General features: G+C 47.7%; 1 protein-coding gene across 13 annotated transcripts in view; it reads right to left on the bottom strand.

Annotated features, from left to right (window-relative positions):
* si:ch211-285f17.1 (sickle tail protein homolog) overlaps positions 1-20,458 on the bottom strand; it is an 80,161-nt gene that overhangs the window by 25,187 nt on the left and 34,516 nt on the right. For 10 of the 13 annotated variants that reach the window (XM_037455415.2, XM_037455416.2, XM_062559378.1 and 7 more), the window contains exon 2: positions 10,600-10,880. In XM_037455415.2, the coding sequence (XP_037311312.2) occupies positions 10,600-10,880 (281 nt within the window). Of the gene's footprint in view, positions 1-2,589; positions 2,706-8,734; positions 8,975-10,599; positions 10,881-12,156; positions 12,254-20,458 lie in introns of those variants that run through there. The other 3 variants (XM_062559379.1, XM_037455417.2, XM_062559381.1) reach the window with 3 other exon arrangements.

Genomic DNA, 20,458 nt, shown 5'->3' with positions numbered 1-20,458 from the left:
CTCAGTCCAGATGAACTCCTCGCTTTCCTCACGCATGCACGATGGGGCGGCCTTTCAGACACCGGCTGCTTCCGATATGTCCACTTTCTGTCCCTCGCGAGCGCCGTCCCCGCCGTAGCGTCCGTAGGTGAGGAATGCGGCCTAACTGCCGATTAGCGCCCTAAAACCTGCCTCGACGCGCTCGCACTTATGATGCATTCCCCCGTTGATTCCCAAGCTTCAGTCCAGACCACAGGCGGCCTGTGATTCTGCACGCCGACAGCTATGATGAACGTGAAACCGGGACGCCGACAGACTACGCGCAGGAATACGACAGGTTACGCAGTCATGAAAACAGCCCCCTTGAGAGGGAAGGCGTGTATTAAATAGATTCCACAAGTGTCAGATGAATCAGAAAATGGCCACCAGAAGGATGGCGGGTGGTCGGTGAAGTGCTTTAAGTCGACGTCAGTGGGATGTCACCGCTTTCTGGCGGTCATCATGATTTGAGCATGTTAGAGCAGGACTAGAGGAAACGTGAGGCCTCATTTACCAGCATTTCTCACTGCAGCTTTATGTCAAATGAAATGGATGTCAAGTGTGTAATGTGAACACGCCGCGATTAAGCAAAAAAAACAAATACTTGTGCAAAAAAAGAAAAAGTGTTATGTGTGTGTGTGTGTGTGTGTGTGTGTGAGAAACAGAGGCATACAAAGAGGGACTGAGCGCATGCATGAGTGAATCAGGCCATTGTTCCAGAAAATCTGACCTGAACAACAGGACATCCTCAAAAACATTTACGCTACAGTGGTCTGACAAACAAGCTCAGGTCTGTGTTTGTATGTCGGCATCCCAAAAATAATCCTCAAATAAATGTAATGAATTCTTTAGACATTTACTTTGTGCTCCACCAACATTTAACTTTCTGCACCTGAGCCTGCACGTACACTTTGTGTGCTCTTCATCTGCACCCCGTGTTGAATTTTAAAAGAGCCATTTGCAAACCCAAGGAATAATATCGCACTATTTCACCGAGCAGAACAGATGAAGTCATATCAGGTGCCCCCCCCCCCCCCCCCCCGGCCCCCCCTCCCCCGGTCTTCTGGTCCTGAACAGAAAGTTTAACACAGGGAGCCGTGACGGGCTGATTAGAGGAAATCCTGATTGTTAGGACTAATGGCAGCTCCCAGCAGCAGCCGGCTGTGTCGGTCATGTAGAAAGCTGCAGGAGCATCGTGCAACGCACCTGCAAGTCTACACAAAGCCACCTGATTGGTGCCTGCCTTCAACAAAATCAACAAAATTGGGGTGATACGTAACCTCATAGCAGAGTGTGGCTTTCATATAAAAAATAAAAAAAATCCCCCTGATTTTCACAAGTTTCAGAAGGAAAATATCACATTTAAGATGCACACACGCGTCACCCCTTGTGTTCACAGAGTGACCACGGCCTGGTTACCGGAGGAACGCGCTCCGTTGACTCATCCCGTGGTCTTTCGAGACGTGAAGGAATGCAAACAGGCGACTGGCGGCGGAAGCTTGTGTGGCCTTAAACACAAACTGGAACAAGTGTTGTGAGCACAGCTTTTCACTTAAGATGCTAATTTGGCCCTTGCTCTGGGAAGCGGAAATAGAGCTAACTGTAATTACCGGGGCCCGGATCTGTGTGGCAAACACATGCAGCAGACATTTAAACCCTTACTTAAATGATCTCATTCTCTCAGCTGTTCCTCCTGGCTCAACGTGGTAAGCGCGCCGAGTCAAGAGTGAGGTGCCTTTAGAATTTAGTTTAAACTCAAGGGAGTGTAAAACTCCCCCTGCAGTGCTGCTCGACTTGAATTCACAAAGCCCCCCGTGGGTCCACCATGTCAGCGCTCTGTCCATATGCTGTCTGTGGACGGACCATCATCCTTTTGTCTCCTCTAGCCTTAATGACATTACACCGAAATCCCCTAGTCATCCATTTCCATTCATTGCTGCCACATCCCGCTCTCCCTCCCTCCGCTGATGCATTCCTTCTTTAATCCCTTCATCCAAATCCCCAGATGACCTTTTCAAAACACGGGTCCGCTCGTTAATTAGCGTGCTAAAAAGGAGATGCTTTCATAGTGTGCACAGTCAAAGCTGACAGTAGAGGTGAAGCCAGAGGTTTTCGTGTGTTCAAGACCCACACGCTTCAAAGTTTTACAAACCAAAAGGCCATATCCGGGAAGAACAACAACAACCAGAACTGCCACTATCTCCATAATAAAAACAATCACATTGGCGAGAGAAATCAAGCAAATATCCACAAACACAAGGCTGCGTTGACCCACTGCGGAGAGGAGGCGAGACGACTGAGCCACAGCCTCCAGTTGATTATCCTCCCCGCTCACCCGGACGCAGACGTGGTCACTCCGGCGGACATCGCCCGCTCCTCCGGATGACGGAAGTTAACGAAAGTCAACTCTGCGTGACCGTCGTGATACATCAGCCGGTGGCGGTTTGTGGAGCGGGAAAAACCTGACTGGCCACGAGATTAATTTAAAAAGAAAAGAAAGTGGAAAACATTTCGTCCCTGAAGAGGTCGCGTTCTAAAAAATGATCCTAAAAGCAGAAATGCAGCATTTACCATATCAGACCAGCGGAAATATCCTTTGCAGCAGTTACTGGGAAACAGGATAGTTTCCTCCACTGTTATTTTAGCCCTGGAAGCGCTTGCTCTGCACAACGGCCCCCGTCCGTCTCCCTTCCCTTTCTGCTGTAACTCACAGCGGATGCCCCCCCCCCCCCCCCGCCCCCCCGCCCCGTTCACCCAATCTAATGCACGCACCACCACACATCCCGAACACAAGCACGACACAATCCACACGCGGCGGGCAGCAAGGGAGAGGCATTGTTCCCACGTCGCACGTTGTGCGGCTGTGAGGCTGGAGGGAAGTCGGCGCGAATCACAAAGTTCAAATGCTTTTTTTTCCTTCTCTTTCAGGCATTTTCCAGCAGCCGATGGGAAGGAAACGGTGTCCCTGAGGCGGCTTTCCAAAAGCCACACGAGGTGTCCAATGCGTTTCAGCTTGAATCGCTGAATCCACGTCTCGCTTCCAATGGCGGAAGGGTGAAGAGAGGACACTGTTGACTGAATTCCCTTTTGCATCGAAACGGTTTTATTTTGGAGTTTTGAGGCCACACGCTCAAGTCAAGGCCTGACATAAAGAGACAGGCCCGGACTCAGAACCAAGACGGATCATTTACGGGTCTTGCGTGCAGTGATTTGCACACACCTACGAGAGTGCAAAGCATCAAGTCTTCTCACTCGCTGTCTCTCTCACCAAATAAATACATGAAAACTATTTACCAACGAGCCCGCTCTAGTATGATCCGTCAAGGCCTGTTGATAGAATCCCTTCATTGCGAGCAACACAAATGTGACCTCATAACCCAGAACACAAGGAGCACCCATCCACATATATACGCGGTGGCACGTTTATATGACACGTCCTCACGTGAACCCCGGTCCGTCTCCTCAAGAGAACTCACCTTCCAGGTCTAATTCCAGCCTCTCCGGGAGCACATCGGAGAATCTGTGTGTGTGTGGCTCTGGGCTTGTGGTCACCAACACAAAGAAGGCTTTCTTCTCTCCTGAGAAACCAGAGCCCCAGCATCCTTCTACATCATGTTGCACACGCAGAAACGCACATTCGATCTAATGCGATCAAAGTGGCTTCATTCTGGTACCTCGTACCAGCTTTTTTTTGCACCTCGATTGGATAACGACGTACACCGAGCCTCAGCGGGTTTTAAATCACACGGCGTTTTGTCAAATGTCAAGGCTCCTTTTTTTTTTAGTCCCATAAAACGAGCCCCGATAATGGCTTTGCTATTCATGCCTCATTGACAAGTCACCGAAGACCACGCGCTCCCCTCCAGTCAAACTAGGATTTATTATACCCCTCCCCCTCAGGAGAGTGAGAAGTCACTGAAGTTTTTTTATTTAGCCTGGTAAGAAATGCATCCAAGGTTTCCGCCTTTCCAAAGTTTACTTTATACTTGAAACTTTAAAAAAAAGGCTATTTTAAGTCATGTTTTCTATAATTAGCCACTGTTTTTTCTCCTCTCGTCGACGGTAGTAACGTGACCGGTCTTTGACCTCTGACCGACGCAATGACAAACATTGCTCACACACACTTCTGAGCTCTGGATGAGTCACGAAACTCTAACTCAACTGTCAATAAACAACCGAATGCACTCCTGCTCAGTGTTATATTTCCACCACGTGAGTTTACTCTGCTCCCAACTGACCGGACCGGTTTCTTTGAGCTTTCGTGTTAACACCATCTGCATAGTGCGCAACAGCAAATGACATCAACCTGTTTGCCTAAAAGGCCGTGGGAGAGGAGGACTGACTTCTGTCAAATGATCAAATTTATTACTGATTCCTAGTATTGCCTAAAATATATAGGTTCCCACTGTGTACTTTTTTCTATATACAAGTCACCTATGTCGTCTATGGCCTAGAGAAAAATAAAACGGCTTTCTCAGTTTTGTCTGTTGAAAATGTGTTTAACATCCAGAAAAGCAAGTGTGACTTTGAGCCACGTTGCTGCCAATGCGTTTTTTTTTTTTTTTTTCCTTCTCCACAATCACGCTCCACCCCTGTGTCTCCACTGAGGAGCGCCAACTGGACGTGAAGCACAGGAGATCAGAACAAGGTCTGAGCCAGATGCTTGGGGCAGGTCCTGTCAGTGGCGAACTCATCCCGGTGTGCCTCTGTGTCTGCTTTGCCTTTTGAAGTTAGGCTCATACCTTTGGCCCCAATGTGGACTCCAGATGTCAGACTGCATGCAAAGACAGAAACGGTTCATGAAGAGAAAACAAGTGCAAACCCCCCCCCCCCCCCTCCCCTCCCCTTGCCCCTTTCATACTTTCTCCCCATTTGGTTCTGGGGGTCATAACGCTTTGGATTTCTTGGTTAAAGTACAAAATATGTGAACAGGTCAGCAACACAAACACACAAAGCGTGAACACACAAGCATGAGCGTTAACTAAAAAAAAAAAGTTCTTCACTCTGCTAAAACCACGATGCGAGGGAGCCGGTCGCCGAAGGGCATCCTTCAAGCTCTAAAAGGAACATAAAGAACCGACCAAACTGGTAACTACTGGGAGGGGCTTGACATTTAAGGGTGGAGAGCCTTGGGTGGAGGCTGTTCAGTAGCAAACGAATGAAATGGATCTCAGGCCACGCACTACGCGGCATTTCTGTCCGTTACACCACTAAATTCAAACCCCCCTTTTTTTTTCATGTCGGTGTAGTGCTGCTGAGCACTAGTGACAACCCAAGTGATAAAGCGAGTCAAAGAATGTCTCTCAGGCTGCAACTACTGTATTGAGGAACGGCCTTAATTGCACCGAGAGGAATGCAAGGGCTCGAGGTTAAAGAGGCCCCCGGACATTTCACCTCCATCTTCTGGAAATCCCTCAAAAGGATCTGAACAATTTAGGATCGTCCGTACCAACATCCCAGCCCAGCAACAACACATCCAGGCACAGCTCCGACTTTAGTTGGGGAGGGGAGCTGCGGGACAGTTCACTGGAAGGAGCTCAGACCCGATTAGCCGCTCCGATTAACCCACCGGCGTTGTGTTTGTGTGTAAAAATTCTGTCTGGCTTGACTCATTATCAGCATTGATCAGGGGCAGGTCCGTCAGGGCCTTCTGTCAGAGCGGCTCAGCCCCCCCCCCCCCACGGCACCCCGGATTAGACACAGCACTGGCGCCGCTCCACGGACCACTTGTCCTCACCGTTGGGGTGCTGCACCCCCCAAACACCCCCACCCCTAGCACATAACCCCTATTAAGTGGCAGGTCAACGCGGGCCCGTCATTAACCTTGTGGCTCTTGTTTGTGTTACTCGCAGTCGCGCTCAAAGTGTCACTTCATGCAGAGGTGGCAGAAGCTGCTAAAAAAAAAAAAAAAAAACAGCCCGGCTCCGGCTCCCGATGCTCGGTTTGGATTAGAAGCAGATGTTTTGCCGCACACAGCATTTGGTTGTGTGATTTCAAACACAAGGTGCAACAGAGGCTAACGACAAAGAGCCCTTTTGTGAAAATATCACACGGTTACAAATGTGCTTCTCCAGATCCTTCCCGTCAACTCTTGTGATTCTGCACTAATGCTACTAATAGAGTGAAAGACAGTGAATGATTATTCTTCTTTTTGCAGTTTAGTTAAAAAGACTACTCCCTATTCTTTGATGCGGCGTCTTGCTCGGAGCCAGCGTTATCTAGCTGACCTTGGGTCTGCGGCAGCGCCAGGAGCCCACAGAGAGAAGTATGTGGGGGTCCGACCGCATGTCGCAAGGCCTCGGGAAGTGTTTACAGTACTTTAACTGTTTACAATGACAAATGAGCAGCATTGTTTATTACATAATATGTAATACATATTACTCTGGGCCTACTAAATGTTCAACTTACTTCATTGACATGCTTTTAACTTCCTGCCTAAAGTAATGACAGTAATATCTGATGTTTCCCAAGTCTTCCTCCCTATTTCTCAACGTAAACAATATTATTATCACTGTATTAACATCGTATTTTAAAGTTCTGATCGCTGCATAGAAACACCCAAACATCACCTCTCTTCAGCACACGGCCCACACTGAAACAAATAATGCAACATGGAGAATAATTCACCTATTGTGATGCACACTGCTGTAGCCGCGCTCTAATCAGCCAACGGATCATCACATCCACCCGTCTCATCACACGCCTACGCTGACACGGGGCCGGAAGAAGGGAATTTCTGTGCATGTGTGTGTGTCTGCGGTCGGTCGAGCAGTTTGGTTTGTGCTCGTCAAAGCCCCTGAACACAGAGAGAAGGGGGGGGGGGGGGGGGGGGGGGCGACAGGATGGGTGGCGCTCGGAGCCAGTGGGATATTATCTCATCTCCCTTGGGTGGAATCCAGGTCTTTTTGCGGGCCTGATGCGGAGGGGAGGAAATGAAACCACTCGCTTTTATAGTGGGTTTAAGGATCACAAAGAGATGCCAGGAAAGAATTGAGGGGTGCCTCATGTAAGGCTGACTCAGTCAGTGTGTGTGTGTGTGTGTGTGTGTGTGTGTGTGTGTGTGTGTGTGTGTGTGTACAGGCAGTCATGCCAGGTGGAGTGGGGTCATCCCGCTTTTCCAGACCCGGAGCGATATCATCTTCTCAACCTCCGCTTGACCTTGATAAATCTCTGCCTTTGTAACTCAAACCTCCGGAGACCATTCTTTCTCAGGCCCTGAAGCGCTGCCCCGCTGCCACTCATGTTGGGTTTCCTGTGTGGTCGGCACTTTTACGCCTGCGTGGGAACCTTCGGCTCCATCTATCAAGTCACTCCACGTGTTTACTTTATGTTTTTTCCTTCAAGGCAGAAAAAAATGAATTACACCTTCACAGGACTCATTTAAAAAAAAGGAAAAAGAAACCCTTAGTAGATGTGTCATGTCCCATTTATTTGTTAACTATGTTCTGCTGTGTGCATTAGCAGTGAAGGATAGCATTCAGATTGACATTCGGAATTAGATCATCAATCATTCTTTTTTGCTTTATCAGTACTACACTCAGCGCACAGCCAGAAATGTGTCAGCATCTTGTGTTTTCTTTCCTGACATGATGAATTCAAGCGCCCGCACCATTCAAATCGCACTCCGAACAGCTGAATAACATACGAGTTTCATTCCAAAAATCAATGCAAGAGTGGGGCATCTGTCAAAGTCAGCAGATCGGCACCAGCAGATCATTTTATCTCCTGGTCTCATTTTAATGATTCAGCAGCGGAGGGAGGCACTTGAAAAAAGTCTTAAATAACCCCATTTTTTTTCCAATTAATATATATTTTTTTCAGGAATCAGGAAACGTTTATTGCCATAATATGTTGGACATACATGGAAATTGTCTTGGCAGTTGGTGCATGACAGAAGACAGTACAATAATGACAACATAGTGCAGCAATAAGATAAAAATAAAATAAAAGTATAAAAAAGTATTTTTACAGTAAGTCAACCCTTAAACCCTTGCTAATAAGGACAGTATGTTCCAAACAAAATTATCTACGACCCCGGAAAGACCCCGAACATAATTTTCTGCACAAGCTCATACATAAGCAAAGGGAAACAGTCCTCCCCTGTGGCTTCTTATTGCCTGGACACATCAAGGGCAGCAATGCAATCAGATGCCAGAGGAGCAAAAGCCACTCTTCAAACTCCATTGAAATCTGTCAATAAAAATAACACATTGAATGCGTGCCCAGAATAAAAGGGAAAACTCTCTACAAAGCCTCCTCCAAGGGAAGCCATGCCAGTAAACAGGACGGTTCTTTATAGTAATAAAAAAAAGTCCTTCAACACTAGAAAACATTTAAAAGTACGAAATGCAAAATCCCAAACGTTAAATCGAACGTGACGTCACCGCAAAACCTGGTTTAGCAATATCCCACAAGACGTTGTTACACGTTCACACGCGATCGTTTCTCTCTGCAGTCATCGCTTCACGCATCTCTTTACGGGGAGCAGCTGCGTCTATTGCCTGGAACTGGAGCTGGAAACGTGGGTGAACAGGACGGATCATTCCGCGTCTCTTCCTCATAAAACTGTTGGAGTAGTTTGCGGCACCTGACGCCCGGCTCGCGCAAACCCTCCCGTGCGGACTGCACCTTGCTGTAATCGCGCAACGATCGCCACGGCGCCGCGCAAAAAACCAAAGAGAGAAAGCAAAGTTTCCGACGGTCGCGCTCCCCTTACCTGTGTCGCCCGTGCACGCGCCGGATGGGGGGGCTCGGTGTGACGAGTTTATTCCGTCTGCGGGGAAACTTTATTTATCTTCCTCCGCGCAGCAGCCATGCCTCGAGACATTCTCCAGATCCATCGCGTGTTCTGCAGAGCAGCGTCCCCGCACTCACTCGCTCGCTCGCTCACGCGCACGCGCACGCGCACACGCAGCCAGCCAGCCAGCCAGCCGTCTCGCTCCAGCAGGCACACACACGTAAGAAACTGAGCGCCCCCTCCGGCGGTGACATCACGGGTCGCTATGGCGACTCTGACTCCACCCCAGTTGGGAACTGAATTTACCTGTCAGACTACTTCAGTCTCACAACAAGTTCTGTCCTCCATCTCACTGCGCCACGAGCCTTCAACACATGCGCACTTTGGGACTGGATGGTAAAACAACAATGCATTTACATAGTTTACTCTCCCTCCCTCGCTCTCTTTTTCTTTCTCTCACAGCAGAGAATTCAGAGAGTTCCCCGTCACTTCCCACGGCGAGGAAAGGGTTCACGTTGCATGTGTGCAGGCTGCGTGGGTCGGTCGGTCTGAGAGGGCCGGAGCGCTGAATTCCTCCCGCACAATACCTCGTACCAGGGCCTGGAGCTCCCCTGTTGTTCGGTGCCAAACTCGTCATTACCTCGATTGTTTTGGCTACAAAAGCCAGCCTGCCCCCTCCCTTTTGTCTCCTCTGACCCAGAGCAAACAAGCAGACAATGAGCAGGTGAGTCAAATGTCTGTGTCGCACCTCCCCCCCCATCAGTCAACTTGCTTTACTTTAAAAAAAAAAAAGCACGACTTTCTATTGAGTAAATGGTCCAAAAACAACACTGAGTCGTGTATATTCAATAGACCGTGCTGTTGTTTTTGGATTATTCAAAAAGGAACCTATAGGCCAGTTCTACAGCATCAAAACAATTCAAACCTACAAAAACACCACGTTACTGTCCCACAGCAGCTGTGCGAAGGGAAGAGTGACAGGCAGATTTATAGCACCTCACATTTAACCTGCGGCAAAACGGGACATGAGGAAATAGTTCTGCTGCAGTGTAACTACCTGCGTCTGCAGAGGAAAATAACAATACCTCAACGTGACCACACTCAGGCGCTCGAATGTCCTGACATATACAGCATTATAAATGTTTAATTTGCACCTTCATCCGTCTTGGATCTCCTTTGTCCCGTTAAATCGTCTGTGAAAAATCTATGCGTGACGCTTGCTACCAAGAGTTGATGAGAAAATGAACACCACTGTCGTATGTGGTGAGTGAATATATAGCTGCAGCCAAGTTATCTAATCCGTGTACATGTTGTACCTCGTTTGTCTAATCTGGATACAAACCGCGGAGTGTAAACAATGATGTGCCATTGTACGGGAGGATTTTAAAAAAAGCTTATTTTTTAAAAGCTTTTGTTTGAAGCTAAGCTAAGCTAACCAGCTGCTGGCACCTGGCTACATGAGTGGTATTTACTGTTCTCCACTAAAAAAGTTGAGGAGTATTTCCCAAAAGGTCGACTCATTTAAGATATATTTGTAGATAGGATAAACAAGGGTAAGATTGAATAAAACAATATTAAATTATTGTAAATACAAGCTGCTGGCATAATTGTGGCATAATTTTGCAATAACAACAGCTGATCCCTCTAGAAACAATGTGGATGGTGTATGTAGGTCGTAAAACAAAACCAATGCCCTGAAAGATGCTGAAACGCTCCTCAGAGCTTCTGGGTACGTCTTTGTGGGTCCGTCACCACATGAGACAAACAAGACATCAGATTCCAATGATTCCCCCCCCCTCCCCCCACCCCCCCCCACCTCCCGAGCCTCGCTCCACCCCGCTGACCTGCTCTCGCAGCCGCTCCTGGTGGCCCATGATTGCCGAGGCGTGGTGGGGGTATTTCTGCTTCAGGTGCTCCAGGAAGGCCTCCCTCTTCTTGTCCATGTCGGGCGGCTGCATGGCCAGGATCTCCCGAGAGCCGCGCGCTCCCCCCAACGTGTGCCTGCGGGGGACAGTGCGGCTGCCTTTGGCGTCCCCCCTCGAAGTCCCATCCGGGGAGGCCTGTCTGCGGCCGACGTGCTGCGTGTCCTCCGGGGAGGTCACCTTCAGGTTGCTTTTGGTCTGCTCTGGAGGGGGGCAGAGAGGCAAGGGGGTCAGGACAAATGTGCTGGGATGATTTATTGTTTTAGGAGCGAGGACGTGTGCGTTTGTTGGTGTTCTGTGAGGTCAGGAAGAGGACATTTGTCTCAATGGGAACAGTCCGGATGCTCGTCTCTGCTACTGTACCACTGACTACTGAGGAAGTAAACAGACTCCAAATACATGGTAATGACCTCTCAAATCAACATATGCCCGTTGACCTAGTTCATCATGTATTCATGCTGTTATATGTCACATATAAATCCACAACTTAATCTCACAGACAGAATATCGGTGATGGAGACACTGACTTGAAGCAGATGGTCTGACTTCCTTCCTTAATATAAAAGCCAGGGACATCCATCAATGTAAATACACAAATGGAGGAACTCAAAACCATATCCAAAGCAGATGTTTAAGCATCCAGACTTTCGAAAATTAGCAAAAACTGTTTAATTGAGAGTTGACCTATGAATTAAAAAATGTTAAAAGTTTTCAGAAGACCCGACCTCTGCAAATGTTCTCCTTTTATCACAGACACAAATACGTTCTACTAACCTTAATACTAAGGTGTTGGAGATTTTAGGGCAGAATAAATTACCTCCGTAAGAACAAAATATAACTTTTTTTTTATCTCGTTTTAAATAAATCAGTGCCCGTAAATAAATAAATAATTCATCATTCTGACATCTTTACTGTGGGATTCAGGGCGAGGAGGAGGAGAAGGGAAGTGAGAAGTCCAGATAAGAGAAGGAATACAAAAGGGAGTATGGATGGAAGAGAAGTGCGTACCTTTGAAAATAAAAAGGACCCCTTATTGAGTTCAGCTCCTCAACCCTTGAAGTTGGTTATTTCAAGTGCTTTTTCACACGTGTGAATTGTCTAATATGGTTTATCTTTTTTTCGTTGAAAGCTTGAAATACTGCGTTTTCTTGTCCACATATGAGAGAGGGACGGATACTTAGATCTCATGTAGGTAAAAAGTACTTTTTCAGAATGAACACAAAATTGGGCCCTTGTTGATGCGTCACGATAAAGTCCAGCCAACACACACACACACACACACACCCACACACAAACACACACACACACACCGCTCAAGTTCAGAGCCGCAGTGGTCTCATGTCCTTCCACGCCTATTTTTAACTCCCCAGAAAAGTTTCCCCCCCCCCCTGCTAACAGGAACACAGTCAGCAGAGCGAACACACTCAAACCTCCCAAAAGGATCAGAATGCGGGGGGGGCATGCCACAAAGCGCACTACCTTCCCCGAGTGAACGACCTCGGTCTTCATCTGCCGCCTCCTCCTCCTCCTCCATTGCACCTTTTTGGGACCAACGCACACACAGCCGCTGTGGGACCATCAGCTAACTGCTCGCTCAGAGATTCCAGACCAGCTCACGTGGGGGGAAAAAAAAGGGAGGGGGGGGGCTTGAGATGAGGCCCGGCCTGCCCCACGGGGGCCCAGGATAGACTGGTGGTGGTGGTGGTGGGGGGGGGGATTTAGAAAGTCAACTGCATTCCAGCGCGACTAGCCCCCTCGAGCTAAAAGCTCCTCTGCTTCCATGCTTGTGGGCACCGGCTGAATGTAAATGTCTCTGAGAGGGACTGAGAAGCACCGCTGGAGACAGGTGTCAGTCAAACTGTCTGACAAAAACATGAAGAAATATACACAGACGCAGTCGGGCCTTTGTTTAAGCCGTCTCTCGCTTAAGTCTCGATCCCCGCAGAGGGAGGGGGGGTGGGGGGGGACACTAGCAAGCATCCAAATGTGTCATAACCTACTTCTTGAGGCACATCCAAACTACTCTGAGCGCACGGCGAGCCGGCTAATATGAGGCCGAGTTATCTGATCAGCGCGTCCTGCAGGCGGTGTTGTTGTTGTTGTTGTTGTTGTTTTCCAATTAGGAAGCGCACAGGACACGCCGGCCTTTGTTTGCTGCTTCTCTGCGGTTTATGAAAAGCAACGCTGTCCTATTTGCCTGCTGACAGTCAGCAAACATGCTCGCAAGCTGAAGCCCACTATATATATATATATATGTGTGTGTGTGTTTATGTAAAAGAGGATGGGTGGGTGGGGGGGCTGCGAACTCGGCGCCTGATCACTTCTTCACTTCATAAAAAGTGACCTGATCCAAATGCGCAAAACATTGGCACAGCGCAGGAGGGCACCGTGAGGGGATCAATGGCCCAGTTTGTGGGTCGTGTAATAGAGAGCGCATGAAGAAACACAATGCAGCAGCTGACGGGTGATGTCGAACATACGGAGACAAGTCTGCTCCCGCCCACGGTCTGCTTACAACAACCCCCCCCCCAGACACTCAGACCCCAAAAGGCAGACAGCTAACGGGCCAATCATGTAATTATACTTGTCTGTATACTTTGTCATACACATAAGTTAACGGCATGCTACGCTAACACTAGTTATCCGTAATGCTTGTCTAATTCCATGAAACGTTTTGTGAGGTAAGGTGATTTCCTCCCCCCCCCCCCACCCCCTCCCCTCCCCTCAAGCCTCCTCGTCTACTTGAGCATACATTAGTAATTTCCTTCGTTTCCCTGAAGTATTACGCAACAACACCCAGAAAACAGGCTGGAATATGTTCAGCTATGTGAGCGGATGGTTAGAGCAGCAGCTACCGCATTGTCAAAATGGCAATGCATCCTTTTTTTTGGGATGAATTTCGCAAGTATTTCTGCTCAAAGCAGCTAAGAAGAAGTCGCTTAACCTAAAAGTAGCTTTTAAATAAGAACCGTGTGAAGGTCTGGTGCTTTCCTTTGAACGTTCACATTAAATATTCAGCAACAGATCATCCCGACCGACGCGGAGCCAGCCCTCAGGCCTAATTAAAGCAGCTCCTCCAAACCAACAATCACACCCTGTGGTCTCACCAGCCTGCCTCCACGCAACGTCTACCGTCAGCGTTACGTTCCCCCCCCCCCCCCCCCCCCCCCCCCCCCGCAAAAAAAAATGAACTCCATCTTGCGAGGGTGTCACAAGAGATCCGCCGCCGCGCTCCGGCAGCTTAAGAATGTCGCTCTCTCCTCCACAGCTGCCGAGTGCCGAGTGAAAGACGGTCCCCTCGGTGGAAAGAAGACACGAGACACTTGCCGAGGAGAACCCAGGTGTTACGAGGAGCTCGGGGGGGGGAGGTTCTCCTGGTGTTTGCCTTTACTTTCCTGGCCGTCGCTGCTTCATGGAGGAATGTATCCCCGTGCACGCTCCCACTCTGCTCCCACTCGGCCCCCACTATTACTGTCTCATAACTATGCAGTTGGACACAAAGCCCCCCGCTGTGTGCAATAAAAGCAGGTCTCACATAGCCGGTACCCTGTAGCCATGAATAGTGTTACACACAACGCCGCTGCTCCACTGCCGGGTATCTGACAGCGTTTTTATTATGTAGACGTTATCGGTGCATCACATGATCCGTTCATGTGGAACCGAGCCTTGTGAAGAAAAAAAAAGGATCTTGTTTAAATGCGATTCGAATGCTTTAAGTTGAATGTAATGCAATAAGTAATGCATATGTAATGCATTTGGACTGAGACTTTAAATCGTTTGCAAAACGTTGCCAGCGGGCTGAAATAATAACGAGCCATTAAAATAATTCCTCCCGTGTTTGATCGGGTCCTCACTTTGCTCCAGACTGGAATACCTTTAATGAAATCTTGACAACTATGGGATGTATTTTAGTCGTGGGAGTTTTCATACAGATCCCTCGTACATCCCTCTGTGCACAACTTTCTGTGGCATTCCACTATTAACAAAGTGAAATAATCAAATTTCATTCATTTGTTTTAAATGTAATAATGTGATCTCCGCGTCTTGAGGCCAAAGATCCGTCGTTTCGCTTGAGACCCCCTGACGGCGTGCCCTTCGACCCCGCCGGGCTGCGGGCCGATTTCTCCACCGACCTGTCGCTGATTGCTGATGTGACGGATAAGCGCTCTCCTTGCTCCTCGTGCAGGTTAACTGACACCGGAGTTTGCAAATGCCGCGCCCCTCCCCCCCCCTCTCCTGCACAATGCAGACTGGCCACATTTTTCACATCATATCCTCACACACAGAAAGCCATGCACTCAACACTCGAATGGAGGAAATATCTCACTTCCGATCTGCGTCTCACTGATGCTCTTTGCACACAACTTTCAGGGACGTCAACACAGGAACAACACACCACATGTGTGACAGTGATTAATAACAAAGAGAGAAGAGGAAATAGGAACCTTTAGGTGGGTGGGATTTAATTTCTAGTTTTGCCTAAAGGCTCGCTGCAGAGGAGAAATGTTTGCATATGAAATCCCACCAATCAGGGGAACATTATGAATGAGAGGACCTTTGACCCTAAAGTCCTTCCATCCAGGAGGCTGTGGATCACTGCTCCTTTGTTTTGGTTTTCGGGAGGTTGATTTTATGAGTTTTAGGTCACAATGTCATGATTCCTGGAGGGCAGCAGGCTGCAGTTTGTTTCTTCTTCTACTTCATGATGTATTTGCACAGAACTGGCTTTAATGAATTCAATATGGTTTTCAAATAACTCAGTATTTATTCCTCTCATATTTTTTCTTTCCATTTCCCCCCCCCATTATTATAATTTTTAAAAACTTCTTTGAACAAAAAACAGCCACTCCCACACATTTCTTTGCGATGAAACCACATCCTTCTCCTCTCCCCGTGTTTACTTGACGCGCCGATTTCCGGAGTGGACTCCGCGATGCGCATTTGTGTACCGAGGGAGCATTGACCCGTAGCCCACCGTAGCAACACATCCCACACCGTCCCCCTCGCCGCCTGTCAACAGAGACAACACAGGGCTGCCAAAAAGATATGAGCTACAGAAATGTGGTCTGGCGTGCGAGCACGGCGGTGGGAATAGTGTGTCGGCGGCGGGCTGAGCAGAAGGGATCTCAAAACAGCTACGGGACAGCAGAGAACGGAGAAATAAAAAGTTAAATACGTGCGTGTCACACAGGGGACTCTCGGAATGAGGCTTTTTGCCGAAGATCGGCCCGATGAGGCCCGGCAAATTGATTTTGCTGTGCTTGGCCACCCGGGGGGGGGGATGACTTGTAGATCTTTAACAAAAAAGAGCAGAAAGTCAGCACTCTTCCCACACGAGTAGACAACGACAACTTGGATAAAGTCTGACTCGGTCTGCGGACTGGCCGAAAATGTTATTCACAAATCATCCATTTGGCCTCCCTCATCCCTCTTTTTGCTGCACGAAAGGTTCATAAAGGTTTCGTAAAGAGAGCTAAAGGCCAGCTGAGAGGAGCCGTGTGATTGTCCCGCTCCACCTATCGGCGTCTCTCTAACCGTCTCTGACGCACAACGCGGGGCGGGATTCTTCCGTTCTAAAAGCTGTTGCTGTATTTTTAAAGGAGGCACTGCATTTTCATCGCACCAGGGGGCGCTGTTGGAGATGCACCGAGGCGGGATGCGGAGACATCAGGGGGGGGGGGGGGGGGGGGGGGGGGGGGGGAGGATTTGTGTGTTCGAGTGTGTTTGTGTGCATGTGCTGGAAAGAGAAGATAAGGGGGAAGTTTGTTTGTGCGCCTCCTCAGTCTTGTACAGGGAAGTAAGCTCTAGTATATCTCCTTTGCCATTTATTAACTAAAGACACTAAGTGCTGCTTAATGAACCGGTGTGTTTGTTTGTGTGTCTCTGTGTGCAATTAGGTGCGTGTGTGTGTGTGTGTGTGTGTGCATGCACACCAGCGCATACGTGTGTTTGCCAGTAAACCCCAGCAGTGTGCACACCTCATTAACTTGTGGCTAAAGCAGGTGTAATTTAAACTAACCACCCGTCCGGATGTCTGCCGGTCTCCCTTGACAACCGTCTCTGGGCCAACAGTGAGGCGTCAGGGGGGGTATAAACTGCACCTGGGAAGAGGACATTGTGCTTCCTCTTCTCCCCCGACTAAGAGAACACTTTTCTTTGTAATTTGATTCACTCCGGGACCCCAGGACCAGAATCTAGTGGTGGCTGGTGGAAATTGTTCTAAGCAATTGAATCAAACATTTCCAGGTTGATTTAAAGCTAAACACTTAAAAGGTATCAAAAACAACTTTGAAGTTATATATTTAATATTTAAAAAATAACACAATCCTATTTTTGTCACCCTCACAGGCAATTTAGTATCATGTAAATCTATATATATAATTAGCCTATTTCACACATTTTGTATTTAATCAGCAATTGGCTGAAAGTGTGCAAATATTCCTGGGCACATTCCATATTTCAAAAACACAAATATTGACATTTCCTATAATACTTTGGGGGGGGGTTGAAGGAGGTGCAGGTGGGGCGACGCCCCGTTGCCCTACATTGGCCGCCACTCCTCAGGAGATTCTCCACAAACTCTCTCCCCTGATAAAAGATACGAGTGCACTGGACCCGAAATTATTTGAAGGCTAGAAATGATTAGACTGCAGTTAATTTAATCAAACCAAATCCCCGGTGAGGGCGACTCACCTGTGGAAGACCTAGTGGAAGAGCCTACCAAGTGTGACTAGGGAAAGGGCCCATTTAAGTTTATAGTACAAATGATGTCATTTGAAATTGAAAAATATAATATTTTAATTGCCACTAAACACTAACTGAACATGTTGACTGCATGACTGCAGACTATTGGCTGTGTAGATCTAACAAAAAGTTATTTCTTTTTTTTTTTTTTTTTTACTTTGACGAAGAATTATCCACTAAGTCCAAAGCTGCATGGGACTCAGGCCATGTGATGGTAGTTTCATGGGGGACATCAGATCTGCTCAGACAGAACCTCCATCCAGCCAGCAGAACGCTGCCGGTCGGAATTGTGCAAAAGGGAACTGCATGAAGTGAAAAAAAAAGGCTCAGGCCTCTCTCGTACTGTGTGCCGGTCGATAAGATATCTCCTCTCTGTTTTGGCAAGTTTTCTCTGTCAACAAATTCAAAGCATGTGCACACAGCGAAAAGTGTCCTTGCGATATCAACATGCATACAAAACACACACACTCACACACACAGGTATATAAATGCAAGCACCTAAAGTATGCCTGCAGGGGATTTAAGATATGGCTTACTTTGCACAAACAAACTTAAAATACTGAGGCAGGCTCCTGCGCTTCTTATCCGGTGATAATTAGATGGAGTAAGACCCGTTCCAAGAAGGACGTTCTTGCAGACACACTAGAAATTTCGCAGCACAGTCCTGAGCAAATTGAAGGAACTTTAGAGTCTTTTGCGTTCACTCGCACATGCCTTTCAATATGCTCGCTCTCTCACAACTTTACTCAAAAGTGACAACGAACGCAATCGACTCTCTTGGCGGTGATAAGCAGCTTCGGTCCTGGACTTTGCAAACAATTCAATCATCTACTCCAACGTTAACCCACTGCACTGCATTTCTCCTCCTCTCCTGTTTCCCCCGCACGCTAGTGAAGCATAACGAACATACACTCAAAGCCTATTACTACACCAGGAGTATGTTAAGAAATACAATGATGAAGACATAGCGTTTTGTAAATTCCCGTTTAGGACATTAGCCCTGAGGATAAAGCTGTACGATATCAAAGATCTGCAGCTCAAACACCTGAAAACTAACCTGCTCCACTTTTGTCTTATTGTTGATGTTTTGTGTGTGTGTGTGTGCCACAAAGCACCGAGTGCTGTTTGGAGCCGGTATGTGATGCAGGTGGTGGAGTAGGTCCTTTTCAGGGGGGGCCACTGAGGATCCTGGGAACACTAGTCCCTCAGTCACAGTTTTTAGTGGGTGAAACCTGCTGTATGCTTTCCGTGTGTCCATGGCTGTGTGTCCCGGTGTGGATGTCTGTGTGCGAGTTGTGGGTCAGTGGGTGGACTGCATCCAAGCTTGCGGCTCTGTGGAGCAGAAGGGAATGGAGGGTTTTTGAATGGGACCAGACATAATTAGAAGGAGGGAGAAAATGCATGCATGGACTGTAATGGTGGAGGTGTGGAAAATTACGATTGTTTAAGAACTACAGTCGGTTTAAACACAAATATATTGTGTGCAATATCAAGAACTGTAAAAGGATATTACTTAGAAGAATCACAAGATGCAGGAGATCTCGTTAATGGAAAGAAAGGAGACAACACTAGTGTTATTACAGTGTGGTTGCAGCAATGGACATGTTTCCACTTTCCCACGGTAGAGGAGGGAAAAAAGTGACCTGCAAAAGTTGAATATTTTTACCACAGCCGGGTCCCTTGGACGCTCGGATGGTGTGTGGGCGCAACCCTAACCGCACAGTGCCAGTGATTGATTTTACTCAGTGCACATGAAATAGTTACCGGGCGTCACATTGCCTCCAAGTGTTATTGGCCTCTGTACTGCAATCAACTCCTCTCTGCAGCACAGCAGGCTGATATAAAGGCCTCACCTATAAGAATGGAATAGTGGGTACAACCAGGAAAGGTCGACATTGGGAGTCGTTATGACGGACACGGCTCAAGTCACAACTTAAAAGCTGATTTAATCAACTTCTGTATAGGAACGATCGATCAGGCGACGTGAGAAGGCCTCAGAGAATGAGCATTTCCCACAGCAGTTGGTGGAGACCAAATCAGAGCTAAAAAGAGAGTGGAAATGGAACATATATATCGTGATGCCCTCAAATTAACTTGACTGTTTCTCTGTGTTTGTTGGATGCAAATAAACCAATATAAGGAAGTGATATGGACAGGACGATTTGTAAGGAAATTATTCAGTAAGCAGCAAATAAATGTTAAAACCGGTGGTTGTCCAAACACACAGTGTAGAGTGGGACGGTCTTCTTAGCTTACGGTAAAAAAGAAACGGGTCTATTCATGTGGACAGGCACAAAGCAGTTCCTTCAAGTGTTATTAAGTTAGTTAAATGCTAATTCCCTTAAGGATATGTTTAAATGAATCTGTGCTCTTTGGCAGAGGAAAGAACATGTCTGAAATACATTTGTTGTAACACACAAGTCTAAAAATAACCACGGGACAAAGCACGGGCTCTTCCATTAGAGAGGAGGAAAATACATTTTTCAGACATCATGCTATGTCGACCGAAGGAGCCAATACCGGCCCTTAAATCCGATTGGTTAGCAATGACTTCATCCCCAGGGCCATTCCCCCTTCCCGCCTGACGATGTCATCAGTGCTGAAGCATCTCAGTGATGTAATGCGGGGAGGTACTCGAGCAGCACCCCTTCTTTCTTCCCCTTCCTTCCTCTCTCTCTCTCTGCTCTCCCTCCTCTCCCATTTCTCTCTCCATCTTCATCTTTTCATTGTGCCCTTTCCGCTCATCAGCTGCAGCCAGATCCTCTCTGCTCCCACCTGCTCGGAGACAGGGCTCAGGGCTTTACGGTTAAGCCCGCAGCAAATTAACAGTTCTTAAATGGCTCCTGAAAAGAAAAGGAGATTTGAAAGGAGGAGAGCATTTACATTGGCTAATCCCGTCTGTGTCCTGCAGCTGTAATTAAAATATGGATCAGAGGTGGGCCTAAAGAAATGAGAAGCCAGGCGGGCATGTCGTCATTAAGGTAGTCACAACAGCCTTGGATACAGAGCACAAGCTTTATTCTGCAGACTGAGATTT

The sequence above is a fragment of the Pungitius pungitius genome, chromosome 19, assembly GCF_949316345.1.
Source record: "Pungitius pungitius chromosome 19, fPunPun2.1, whole genome shotgun sequence".
Taxonomy (NCBI): Eukaryota; Metazoa; Chordata; class Actinopteri; order Perciformes; family Gasterosteidae; genus Pungitius; species Pungitius pungitius.
Note: the sequence above shows the minus strand (reverse complement) of the source record. Positions and strands in the feature narration are given on the sequence as shown.